Source organism: Pogona vitticeps, chromosome 1 (assembly GCF_051106095.1).
Source record: "Pogona vitticeps strain Pit_001003342236 chromosome 1, PviZW2.1, whole genome shotgun sequence".
In the NCBI taxonomy this organism is placed as follows: Eukaryota; Metazoa; Chordata; class Lepidosauria; order Squamata; family Agamidae; genus Pogona; species Pogona vitticeps.
The window spans coordinates 225,249,457-225,263,080 of record NC_135783.1 but is presented as its reverse complement, the minus strand read 5'-3'; the positions used below and the strand labels follow the sequence as shown (position 1 = coordinate 225,263,080).

At 38.6% G+C, this 13,624-nt stretch overlaps 1 protein-coding gene across 16 annotated transcripts in view; it reads left to right on the top strand.

Annotated features, from left to right (window-relative positions):
- Positions 1-13,624, top strand: part of R3HDM1 (R3H domain containing 1) — a 65,589-nt gene that overhangs the window by 33,397 nt on the left and 18,568 nt on the right. For 9 of the 16 annotated variants that reach the window (XR_013537146.1, XR_012082074.2, XM_020779656.3 and 6 more), the window contains 8 exons: positions 154-191; positions 278-328; positions 446-672; positions 4,373-4,627; positions 5,574-5,731; positions 6,240-6,341; positions 9,037-9,312; positions 10,856-10,979. Coding sequence is in view for 14 of the 16 variants with exons in the window: in XM_020779656.3 (XP_020635315.3) it covers positions 154-191; positions 278-328; positions 446-672; positions 4,373-4,627; positions 5,574-5,731; positions 6,240-6,341; positions 9,037-9,312; positions 10,856-10,979 (1,231 nt within the window). In the remaining 2 variants the exon portion in view is untranslated. The remainder of the gene's footprint in view (positions 1-153; positions 192-277; positions 329-445; positions 673-4,372; positions 4,628-5,573; positions 5,732-6,239; positions 6,342-9,036; positions 9,313-10,855; positions 10,980-13,624) is intronic. The other 7 variants (XM_020779655.3, XM_020779654.3, XM_078377049.1 and 4 more) reach the window with 3 other exon arrangements.

The window sequence follows — 13,624 nt, the reverse complement described above, 5'->3', positions numbered from 1 at the left end:
AATTAGCACAATAAAAATTATTTTAAAAAAAGCTTGCCAGTAGTTTTCATACCTGTTTGTGTTTGTATATTTCTCTCAGTTTCTGACACATTAGAATTGATAGTACAAATAGTTAGCAATGGTGATTTTTATTCTACGCTATTTCTTCCCTAGTCGCTGTGTTCCCAAGAGAATTACATTATTGACAAAAGGTAGGAGAAATCAATATTTAAACAAATTATTTTGTGCTTTTTTCTAATGAAATACTAAGTTGTTCTTTTACTGGACATGTCAACAGAATTCAAGAAGAAGATGGCAATAGTACCCAGCAAAGGCGGCAAATATTTAGGTATTGAATATGTTCATTTTTTTAAATTCTAAATAATTCTGTGTATATTTTATTATTTTCTTTCCCTTGATTTGCAGATTGTTCCTGTGTTTTAAAAGCTAACTTGTGACTTTGCAGGGTTAATAAGGATGCTTCAGGGAGGTCGACCAACAGCCTTCAGAGCAGTACAGACAATGAACTAAAGTATTCTGAACCCCGTCCATGGAGCAGCACAGATTCTGACAGCTCCCTGCGTAATTTGAAGCCTGCTGTGACCAAAGCCAGCAGCTTCAGTGGGATCTCTGTTCTGACAAGAGGTGATAGCACTGGAAGCAGCAAAAGCACTGGCAGGCTCTCTAAGACAGGTATGATGGGGTCAGTGGGCAGCTAGTGTGCATCTTTTAAGTATGCAGGCAGAAAATTAGCACATTTTGCAAAATGTAGCTCCTCTGTTAGTGTGCTTTGTTTTGTTTTGCTTGTTTTTTGTTCAGTTATAGTTACAACTGTAAGGAAACTCTTTAGTGATCAAATCTGTTTAATACAGGATAACAAGCAAAGTCCACTGTTTAGTGCAGTTGGGATAAAGGACAGTGGTTACCCCATTGCCACTGATTAGTTTTGAGTCTTTGACAAATATAAGTTACAGGATTAAATCAGAGTTAAGGAACTTTTGCCCTTGGAGTGCAACTCCAATAACCCCCGGCCATTGCTGGGGGCTCTCCAGGTGTGAAATATCTGGAGGATCAGAGGCTGCCCCCTCTCCCCAGTGTTAGAACATGGGTTACAGACTAATGCTCTTGTACAGCTTTAAAACGGCCTCAGGAATGGCAAGGAATCTGGTAGCATTTCACTGAACAGAGTCAGATCAGGATCAGCTAATGAGATAGGGAAAAGTAGGCTTGAAATATAACATATATGTTGCCTATTTAATGCATCCTATTCAAGGAATGCACGTCCTACTTTATTGCTAAATAATAAGTCTGTGCCATCAAGTCAGTTTTGACTTAACGTAGGCTCTTTACATGGCTTTCTAAGTATAGAATCCATAGAAGTTATTTACTATTCCCATCCAGATATGTAACTCACTGAACTGTTCTGCCAGCAGTATATTACTTACCTCTATAATACCACAATAGATCTCTCAACTGGGGTTTAGATCAGAAACATTTATTAAGTAGTATTAAGTCTGTTCCTAGACTAACCAGGGGATTCTGTGGATGATTACTGAAACCAGTTCCTTTGGACTGGGTCGGAATTTCTTGGTTTATGGACCAATACAAATGGTTTTCAGGTAATGACTGGGTTCTGTATGTAGGGAGCTGGCATTTGTATTCAACCTGATGTATACACAGGGCTTTATAACTCATTTCAGTCCAAGATGCCTCTGTGATCCAGTGAAACAATTATAACTAGTGTGTTTATGACTGATTGAGGTGTGAGATTGTAGTTCATTAGGGCTGGGTATACAATGCAGTGTTCAATCCTCTGTTAAAAGTCTTTAGGTGTGATGCAAGATTGTGGGAAACTGCTACTAGATAGTACTAGCTAAATGAACCCATGGACTGTCTCAGTAAAAGCAGCCCTTAAGTTGACCTTTCTGAATGTAGGGTTTTGTATTACAGATGATTTAAATGTTAATTTAACTTGATGAAACTGATGTATGAGAAATATGCTCATGCTGAAGTGAACTGATATGCAGATGAAGCTATTTATGGATGCTTAGGATGATAACCTGACTGAGAGCAGAAAATTGCATCCTTCCTGGTTTGAGAAGGTGATGTGGAAACACTATTATTTGTTAGCTAGAGGGCCAATCAGTTTCCCTCCTAGGAATGCATATGGTCTCCAGATCATTTTTTTTTTCAGATAAAAAGTCCCAGTTTTTAAAGTCAATTACCAGATCCCTTTCTCAAGTCTTACAGTTTTTACAAAAGCTCTTGAATCCTGTGGACTTCTAGCATTTCTAAACTCTAGGATCCCTAAATACATGGAACATAAGAGCATGGCAACCAAATTTTCTTTGTGGTTTCACTTGACAGTGATGGAATACTGTCAAGGAAGAATTGTCTTGTTTGTGATGTTGAGGGACTGAGATGGCTTTGGATATTTACGAGACTGTGTTCAAATGATCTGTTTGAACATTCATTTACCCCTTCATGGAACCTTTCTTTAAGCATTTCACAGGGTTCCATGTCCTCTGTACTCCACATTTCAGCAGGTGGGTAAGACTAAAGATTCTTTTTTTACACCTAACTTTTTCAGTCTTATTTGGCCAGAGCCTAAATGTGAATAAACCAGCTGACACTGAATCTCAGCATCAGTCTTTTCAACTGATCTTACATTGTGACAAGAATACAGTGTATGTTATGGATGTTCATTCTGCTGTGGTTACTTGTGGCTTTTTAAGTGTGAAATGTCCTGGATCCATTTGTATACCTAGGATTTTAATGTTATAGGTTCAGCAATACACCTGGAGACTTTTCCATGTTTTCTAAAAGACAGCTACTGTTTTCTGTTTAACATTGATCATGGTTTCATATTGGGCCTGCATTGCTGGCCCTAGTAATATTTTAGCCAATGGTAGCATTTAGGATCAGAGTTCATAAAGTTTGTATTTTTAGATTATAACTCCCAGAATACCCCACCTAGCAAGACCAGCTGCATATTTGGGCATTGTTGCCAAAAAAACGACTTTTGCAAACTCTGGTTAGAATATAAACATTTATTTCAAGCTGAACATCCTAGCGGGTATTCATGATTATAAAATAAAACACAGCAACCTGCTGTGTATAAACAATTTTGTGTCTCTCTCTCTCTCTCTCTCTCTCTCTCTCTCTCTCTCTGTGTGTGTGTGTGTGTGTGTGAGAGAGAGAGAGAGAGAGAGAGAGAGAGAGAGAATGTGTGTATGAGAGGGAGGGAGGGATCAGTTTGCAAAGCAAGAGTTGATAAGACTCAGGATCTCTCTACTTTTAAGACTCAATCTATGTTAGATATTTCTATGGATGAAAACATAGGCATTAGCACTAACACATTTTAATAGAAAATGTCATTAAAACTAAACCATTAAGGAAATACCATGAAGTCTACCTATTATGGAAATTACTAATAAATCTGGTAATTGTTTAGTTATTAATCAAAAGACATATAAATTGGCTAAAAGTGGCCCAAAATAGCAAAGAAACATATAATTAGTCCTAAAAGTACTGAATTAAAATAATGTCAAACATTAGTATTTACTAATAAAATTAACAATTTTTCAATGATTAATATAATCAAATTTAGGTTTCTTGAACATTTTAACAAATAAGGGGAATAAATTAATTTTTAACACATGATTTCCAAGCTCTGGAGGCTCCTTAGGTTTTTTGTTTGTTTGTTTGTGGGTTTGTTTTGTTTCGTTTTTCTTTTATTGAAGACTGTTGTGGGTGCCTTACTGGATCAGATAAAGGTCTGTCTCGTCTAGCATTCTTTAACAGCTTGTTAACAGCTTCAGATGTAATTAGCCTGTGTTCACCTGTTTCAGGTCCCGTTCTGAGAATGAGTTGTTCCCATTTAAATCATTGTGGCTTAGTGTAGGCTTGATTCTGCCTATAGGATTGGCTTTTTGCTGACAGTACTACTATCTGATGATTCAGTAGATAAACTCCTGGGCTGTGCCTCTCAGGGCCTTGGGGATTATTTTGTGGGGTCCTCCTTTGAAGACGTGTTGTGCTTTTGGTTGCCTGAGCCTGCTTTTTCATTGCCTAGATATTTTTTGTGATGTATGCAAACACTGTTTTGTTGCCTTTCTGCTTTATTGTGCTCTCTGCATGGCATGAGGGTCAAGATCTGGGCAAAGGTGAGAATAGTTGAAGAGAGGCTCTCATTCTCACAGCTTGGCATGTTGGTAGCGGACACAACTCTTCAAGTGGGGAACAGCTGCTTTGGGGTGGTGGGAGGGGGAGCTGCTATAGTTCAGGCTGTGCATTTAATGGGTAAGCCTTTGAATAACAACCTGCATATTTAAATGTGCATGATATTATTCTATCTCTAGGTAAAATCCATTTCTCGTTACTCCTTTCCTAGGTTCAGAGTCTTCTAGTAGTGTAGGGTCATCCACGGGTTCTCTTTCTCACACCCAGCAGCCTCTTCCAGTCACAGCTCTCAGCCAGCCTTGTCATGGCACATCTGCTGTCTATCCAACTGTCAGCACTAGTAGTACTCTTTCCTTTGACGGTGGCATAAGTGGGCAAGTGGCGCCTTCTAGCAGTAGCTTCTTTTTGCTTCCGTTGGAAGCGGCAGGCATACCACCTGGAAGTATTCTGATCAATCCTCAAACAGGTTGGTATCCAGTTGTGGATGTCCCTCTTTTATTAATAAATTTGCAATAATGTGTTTGAAATGTTTTGACACCACAAATGAGCTTTTGCCTTTCTCCCCCTCCCTCCCCACTACTTTATCTCTTAATTTTCAAGTAGCGTGTATTTTAACGCCTCAGAGAATTTCATTAAAATTATATATCGGTACTTGGTGATGTAAAAATGATGGGTAATAATGAAGATGCATATTAAATTATGTTTCTCTGCTTTGTGGAGGGTTCTTGTTTGTCCTGAGCAGAATTCTAACAGCTTGTGATTCCAGGGCAAATAAAATGGTGTAAATCACAGCAGCTCATTGCCACTCTTAACTGCTACTAATATCCCTTGTTGCACACCAGTTCAGACAACAAGGGATACAAGCAGTAACTTACCTAACCAGTGACAATTCACTGTGACCACCTCCACCATAGCGCTTGATGCTACCATGACTAATGAACAAGATTCTGGTCACTATGTTTTAAAATAAAACATTATTACTGTACTCGTAGAAGTGGCAGGCAAAATGGCTAAAATTGGCTTATAATATAAATTCCTTCTTGTAATGCCCATAGGTTGGAAATGGATAGAGTGCGTTCTTATACTGCCTTTTGTTGAGAGCCACCTGAAGGCCTATTGTATTGATTCCACTGCTGAAGCTAAGCAGTATCTAACCTGAGAAATGTTTGAATGGGAGATCACTTGGGAAGTTTTCAGCCTTTTTCTTAGCTTTCCCACTATTATAGAAAAGAAAAGGGGGGGGGAATGAAATGATGAATTAAACTGAAGTGTGATTTAGCATTGCTGTGAAACTGGTTTGCTTGAGATGTCATCCATGATACAGTTTAGGTTTTGTTAAATGGACAGTGTTGCAGTTTGTTAGTAAATTGCATTGGTCAGCAAAATTTGTACTGTCACCTCTCACCTTCTAGGTCAGCCATTCATTAATCCAGATGGCACTCCAGTTGTGTATAATCCTCCTATGTCTCAACAACCTATTAGAAACCAAGTGCCTGGACCTTCTCAGCAGCCGCCACCACCTCCCATGCAACCTCAGCAACAGCCAGCAGCCAATCACATCCTATCACAGGTGCACATGTCAAATATGCAATGCTTTACTGAATGCTCTTGCCAACTGATGAGGAGGAAATGGTAGATTGTTGTGGAAATGTATTGTGAAATAAATGTTTGCCTGTTCTTTATAAGTTGGAAGACACACTTTGGTCAAGAAAGCTGTGTTTTCCTAAAGCAACAAGATAATCTAGTATAGTTAAGTGTGCATGTGTTCCATTTTTAAATGTTAAGAACATTATAAATTTGTTGTTTTGCTTATGCTTTGCAGCTTCATTTAAAGGTAGGAAGTAATCACGGTTCTAGATAGATGCTCATTATTTACTGTTGAGTTTTAACGTCCATTATTTGGTGCATTCCCAGTAATCTGACTCTTGCATTAATCATATATGCGGTTAAATAGTTAATATGGAGGGTGCTGTATCTTTTTATATATTTATTTATTTAACCAAAAAGTAATATTCCCACTTCCATTTCTTCTTGCTTGGTTGTTGTTAACTGTGTATGTTCAACTGTTACTTCTTCAGCCTATCCGACCTCTTCAGCCTTCTTCACAGCCTGTTCAATTCTCCACAGTCACTTATCCACCCCCGCTCCTGCCAGTCTCATCTACCCAGCAATATACTGTGGTATATTATCTTCTACTCATCTCTTCTGTGCATGAGAGAATCTTTGCTAGATTAGCTGTTATGTGTGGGGTGTTTATGCGCAAAATAATTACTGACTGACTTCATTATTCAAATATATCTCGACAGTCACAGGAATACAAAAGTGAGTCAAAGGGAGAAGGTAGGCTTTATTGTGAATTAATGGAAAGTATAGCCTTCCCTGGCTGTTTCTTCATCTGACCTTCCCCCACTGCACCCAGGTGTTTTACTTTGTGTCATCTTCCCTTAAAATAAAACATTATCTACTGGACTTTTATACAGGGAACCGGAGTTTGTCTACATTTGGATTTTAAGCTTTCTAGCTTGGTTGTATTCCTCAGACTCAGGTGCTGAACTTCCTTTCTCAAGATAAGATTCTCCTTGCTGCAAGTTATTCAGCTTGCTCAAAGGAGGATATTGGGTGAACAGCAAGTTGGGAAGATACGTACACGTTTTGGTCTCAATGGCTTTCAAAAGAGGACCAGGCAGGTCCCTGGAGGGTCATGAATGCAGCCACTAGTCAAGATGGCTGCTAGTCCTTGTGGCCTTCTACTGTCTACAGGATCAGAGGTACCCAGACCCTGCACACCAGGTGCTGCAGGACAGTAGCAGTAAAGTCTGTTTCTTTCATGTGCTGCTGGCAGGCTTCCCACTGTGATTGACCATTGCAGGGAAAAGAATACTAGACTAGATACATGTTTGGTATGGTCTAGCAGGCCCTATAACTCAATAAAAGCTTGTCCAGTTTGCTTCCAGTATATTGCCCTTTAGGAGGTATTCTAAAAATGTCTTTCATAACTAAACTGTATGATATTTGTCTTGGAGTCTGATGTTATTTAAATTCAGTAATAAGGCATTCTTTTGACATTTATTCTTAATCAGTGATCATGTTAAATATCTATATCATTTAAAATAAGCACATATGTTAGTGTTGCTGTGGAGATGCATATTTATATGAGGGAAATGAGTAGGATGAGAGGAATTGAAGGTTCTCTAACTTGTAATTTCCACTTTTTAAAGAATTAGCACTTTTGTGCAGAAAAGAGGAACTGAGGTTATCAGAGGGTAGGAACAACTCCCACAGGGTGGAAAGATACAGCATTTGGAGTTACTTAGCTGAGAAGAAGGGGAAATTAATGGAATGTACAGTAGACAGAATTAATCATATTGTAGAAGAAATGTGGATATGGAGAAGCATTTCTCCACTTATACAGGGACTCAGAATCATCCAGCTGAGTGGTAAGAGACACAGGACAGAATCATGAAAGTGGAACTGTTGAAATTGCTACCATGGGCTATAGCAATGACAGGCAACTTTAAAAAGGAAATGTGGAGGAAAATACTACCATTGGTTGCAAAATCATTATAGCTAAATCTTGCCTCCATGATGTGAGGCAGGATGCCTCTGAAACAGTCATGGCTGAGGATTGCAAATAGGAACATGCTTCTCCATCCATCTCCTGTTTTATGCTTCTTGTAGGTTGCTGTGGGAAAGGTCCAGGGGCTAATTTTGGTCTTGCCACAAGCCATCTAAAAATATAGATTTTTCATTCACTTCCCCCCCCCCCCAAAAAAAAAAATACCGTTGGAAAGAACCCCTTGCTTTCAAAGAGAATTGCCATTCTTGAAGCTTCCAGGAACAGTAATGTTTCCATTTTAGGGCCAAATTTTGACTCCCAGCGAAGGAGCTCACAGGAGCTTCTATAAATTGTATGCTGTTTGGAACCTGCATGGGCTGGCATTATTCTTACTCCTGCCATAAGTGACTGGTTGGGCAGTGTGAGGTTAGAGTGCTGAACCAGTCAGGCAATGGGTCTGATCTAGCATGGTGTTTCCTTTATTCTTAAGGCACAAGACCTGGCATAACAGCAACAGTTTGTTCACAAACAGTTTGCAGTCCCTTTTATGCTTACATGGGACTAGGTAAGCATTGAACTAAGTGGGAATGCCATCAAAGAAAATATCCATAGGCATGCTCTGCAAATGGAGTCCTGCAAGTTTAGAGAGGTACTTTAGGAGGTCTGGTCTAGTACAAGGTGGAAAAAGCAGGTCCTCAGTGAACAATGCCTTACAGTGTAATGAGACCATCAATTTTTAAAAAAATTGTACTGTATGAGTGGTTTTCTTGTGTATGTATGTGGTATACTTTTATCCAGTTTACTTAGGACAGTCTCCAAAAAATGAACAGTGTTCGAACTGGTGGAATTTTATCTAGGTATCAAGTTCAAATTCACTCTTTCCATTCCTCTTTCCTATGAATTATACCACTCCTTCATTAGATTCTTAGAAATCTTTCCAAAAATTCCCCACAGTTTTTGTTTCTTTGTCAGTAAATGTTTACATATAATTAAAAAATTATCAAACTCTACTACTGACAACAGATTTTTTAAAAAATATCTAATATCAATCAAACATATTTTCACGTAAATGCAGAGCTCAAAAAAGTGATTTTTTTTCTGTAATTCTTGGTGGCTACAGGCCTATGGAGATACTGTCTTTTAAAAAGTTAACTTTTCTAAGCTCTGTCAGATGCTTTCATTGCTAATATTGTCTCAGGGTCAGAGAGTACTTCATGACTTTATGTTTAGTAGTAAGCTGTTTTTTTTAAAGCAACTCTGCCTTTTCACATGAATTCCAAAGAGGAATAATGATTATTATTGTTTTTCTCTGATTACAGCAAGACAACCTAGGATCCCAGTTTAGCCATATGAGTCTCTCCCGACAGCCCTCTGGGGATACTGCTGATCCTCATGCCACCATGTTTCAATCCACAGTTGTCCTTCAGCCCCAACAGCAATCTGGTTTTATCATAGCAACTGCCCCACCTCCCCCACCAGCCCCGCCGCCGCCCCCTGGCCAACCCGTTCCCACTCCTAATTACAGTGCATCCAACCACCCTGTCAACCAGCAAGTTCTTCAGCAACAGGGATATATGCAGCAACCAATGCCACAGGTAACAAGATCTTTAAAATATTGGAATATGGATTCATACACCATTCATGCTACCTGTTGATTGAATCTTCATTGATGGATTTGGCTTTTAATGGGGTTGTCTGTTCCCATTATTTTTTACTGGATGAAATCCTGTTGGTGTAGGTTTGGTAGCATAAGGCTGTTGACATCAGTCAGGGAATTTTTAAAAAATTAAACCTTGCCTCTTCCTGCCATAGCCTATGTATGGTTCCTGTAATCCTTTTAATAGATTGGAATTCCTAATTCTAACAAGATTATGAACAAAATCCTGTTCATGTCAGTATAACATAGTTTTATGACTACATAAATGTGCTGGTCATTTTACCCAGCAACAAACAGTTGTGCAGTTTGATTTAGCATTGGTCATGTGTCCCAAGCACAACCAAGCACGCCAGCAGAAGGGCTTCATGGACAGCACTTCCACCTCAGTGCTATCATAGCTGTTATGGATGCAATGTTGAGTTATGGCTGCATAGTTACACAGCAGGATTTTGCCTTATACAGTGGTGCCTCGCTTAACGGGCTCTCCATTTAGCAACGAAATCGCTTAGCGGTGACTTTTTCAGAGTGTTTTTGCGCTTCCTTTAGCGATGGTCCCTATGGGCGATTTTCGCTTAGCGATGGTTGAGACCATGCTTCGCATAGCAATTAAATTTTGGGTCCCTTGTTTCACTTAACGATGGTTTAAACAGCCTCATGTTTGCTGTTTTTTAAATGTTTTTCTGTTATTTATAAAGTTAAAGTTTACTGTTTAAAATGTTTGAAATCATAAAGTGCACTTAATAAACCCTTTGTTAACCAAATTTGACTTTGTTCTGACTCTTTTTTAATTTATTGTTGTATTTTTCCCCCATTGAGATGCATTGAATAGGTTTCAATGCATTTCAATTGGGGAACCGCGTTTCGCTTAGCGATGTTTCCTATGGCGATTTTTGCTTAAGGACGGCAATTCGTTCCTATTGGAACTGATTATCCGGTTTTCAATGCATTTCAATGGGAAACCACATTTCACTTAGCAGCGATTTTTTTGGAACAAATTAACATCGCTAAGCGAGGCACCACTGTACCTTATTCCATAAATACAGACTTTTACTCTTATTTCACTCTTGGAGTTTACCTATTAGGTTTTGCTTAATTGTAAAATGTTGGTCTAAATTAAAACAGTTTGTTGGTGGCAGAAAGCATGAAAATTTTTGTTTTTAAGGAGAACAACAGGCATCCATAGCTTGCTATAGCATGCTTAATTAACCTGTTGTTGTCGTTGTTGACACTTATACGAGAGTTTTCTGCATTTGTGATAGCAGTTCTATTACTTCACTACTAGACAATTTTATTTTTCCTTCTGAATGAATAGTATAGCTGAATACAATTAATTTTTCATTTAAAAATGCAGGGAGTAGGAATATTTTTGATAGCATTACAATGTTCCTGTTTTCACCATGTTATTTTTTAAGCTTTGATGTTTATGTGCTCTTTTGATCTGTTATCATTTGGATTTGTACCTCTGGGCTACTCTCTTTCAGATGCCAGCCTGTTACTGTGCTCCTGGCCAGTATCCGCACTCCAGTCAACAGTATCGGCCAGTTACTTCGGTTCACTACAACACACAGCAAAACCAGCCACTGCCACAGCCTGCACAGCAGACAGGTTTGTGGTATCCCCCAACTCGTCCCCAAAATAATGTACTTCAGGAGACTGGGCAGTTCAGGGGGAGGTAATGTGAAGAACTGAAAACTCTGTAATGAAGAAAGCAGTATGTTTCAGCTTAGAAGTGCTGGTAATAGTCCTATCTATTGGAATTATGTTCTTCTTTGAAATCTTTTGAACTTCATAAATACCAAGTGACTGGACAGGACAGGAACATTATTTTTGTGAGTTAAGGACATTAGTGAAGACCTTGTCTGTCCATTCTTGGAGATACAAAGCATTTCTAATAAAGTGTCAGATTGACATAGATCAACATTTTCGTCATAGCTTAAATATATTCACATCTCATGTTGGCTGCTAATTACACTGAAACTGGAGCCTTCCATCATAGTTTACCTTAAGTAAAAGACCTACGTACAAGTATTTCTTACTGCTCTTAGTTTATTATGTTTCTCCATCTCTACTCTGAAAATCACAGCCATATTTAATGTATTTTCTGTGCATTTTTTTTCTCTTTGCATCTTATTTAGCTAGTAATTTAAGATCATTTGACGTTCTTATTCTACAGATTGTGGTCTGTTACCAGGAAAACTTGTGTTCTATGAAAGGGGCAGTTTTTCGTAAAGTAAGAAGTAAATCAAGCAAGGCAATTTGAGTTAAATAAACTCCATCATATGTGTATGTCTTAATGCTCTTGACTGACTGATTGATTCACTTAAGCATAGCTTTATTTCAAAGCCTCATCTCTTTATTATTATTATTATTTTATTATTTATTTATTATTTATTTAATTTATATGCTGTCCACATTACCCAAAGGTCTCTGGGCGGCTTACAACATTTAAAATACAATAAAAATTCAGAACAATTAAAATACAATTAAAATATATATAAAATTGCCATTGGACCCACAGCTAATATTATTTCAATTAAAAAGTCATTCTGGTTGATTATGTCAGTGTCAACTCTTATATTGGTGGTGAGCATGCCTTTGTTCTCTTTTCAGGTAAATTAGTAGTGATGAACAAAGGTTTAGCTACTTAGGATGATTGTGTCCTGGATTTAGGCATAGTTCAGATTTCTTTGGGTCAGGTCTTGCACCGGTGTTGATTTGCCTGAAAAAGCTCTTGTTTGTATTTAAACTACAAGTAAGGGGTAGGTTTGTTATTAGACTACAAAGACTGTTTGATGCACTTCCCAGCTGTGCACACAGATTCCAGATGAATTGTTTATTAAAATCTGTAGTGGTTACATTAAAAGCAGCCATAATAGGTAGTATCTCCTCCAAAGGTGAAAAGACACTGAGAATAGTGGCAACTGAAAGGCCAGATGCTACCTACTGTGCAGACTGACCATTTGTAGCCACGTTGAGGAAGGTGTGTGGGGGGGGTGCGCGCGTGCACACACACATTCAAAAGAAGAAGAGAATTCTAATAAAATTGTTTTATGAACTGTGTCAGCAGTTGTTCTTGAACAATGTTTAACAATGGTTGTTGTGGGTTTTTCGGGCTCTTTGGCTGTGTTCTGAAGGTTGTTCTTCCTAACGTTTCGCCAGTCTCTGTGGCCGGCATCTTCAGAGGACAGCCTTCGCGAATACAATGTTTAACAGTGTTTAAAAACAGACTGTTGATAGGGCATCAATCCATAACAGAATTCTGTCTTTTGCTGAAAGAACAAGGTACTGTATTTTTTGCACCATAAGACTCACTTTTTTCCCACAAAACAGGGGGGTGGAAAGTCTGTGCATCTTATGGAGCGAAGAAAACAGATTATATTTTCCTGTTTTCTTGTATGTCACCTAAAAGACCAACCAGTTTTCTTTGGCGTAAGCTTTTGTGAATTGTAGCACAGTTCTTCAAATAAATCAGGGGGGAAATGGCTATAGTCGATTATACTATATGTCAGATAAAACTTACTATATTTTAAAGTGCCATAAGACTTCTTGCTTTTTGTTGCAACTGTGACTGTGCAGCTACCTGCTGGGAAATGCCTTTACCTAAATCAGAATAATATGAATATCCTTATAAAACCACTTGGGACTTAAGCAATTGACAGAGTGCTTTAGACATACTTCAGGTATTCCTAAGGGCCTCTGTTTGCACTATAACCATAGTCCACTGCCTTTTTTTCCCATTTCTGGTTTGTTTGTGGCACATTTTGTCGTGCCCTGTTGTGGGAGGCTACCATTAATGGAATGCAGACACAAACTCTTTTGTTAGTGCAGAAGTAGTTACGTGATGCTTTGAACACTGCCCTAAATCTTTACCACTTTGATCAGCAGTTTTCATTGCTTGTTATGTTATTTACTGCTCCCTTTCTGTGAAACGCCTTGCCTGCAGTTTAGCTGACTGTACCAGAATGGCTGTGTTTCTGAGAAGCTGGTGCCCTAACACAGGCAGAGTTTGGAGCAAGTGATGTGTTACAATAATAGTATAGAAGCTTCTAGAACAGTTAGTACTTGGTGAGTGAGGTTCAAGCTGCTGAAATCTGGAGAAACTTGCCAGGTTTGAACATTGCTTGGAGTTAGACATGGGTGGTTTAGAGAGATATCCAGCAGTAAAAATCAATACCGTAGATAGAAGTAGAGAAATGCCCAAGTATCTGCAAAATATGGTGGTCCTGAAGTATGAGGTCTCCTCTTCATCC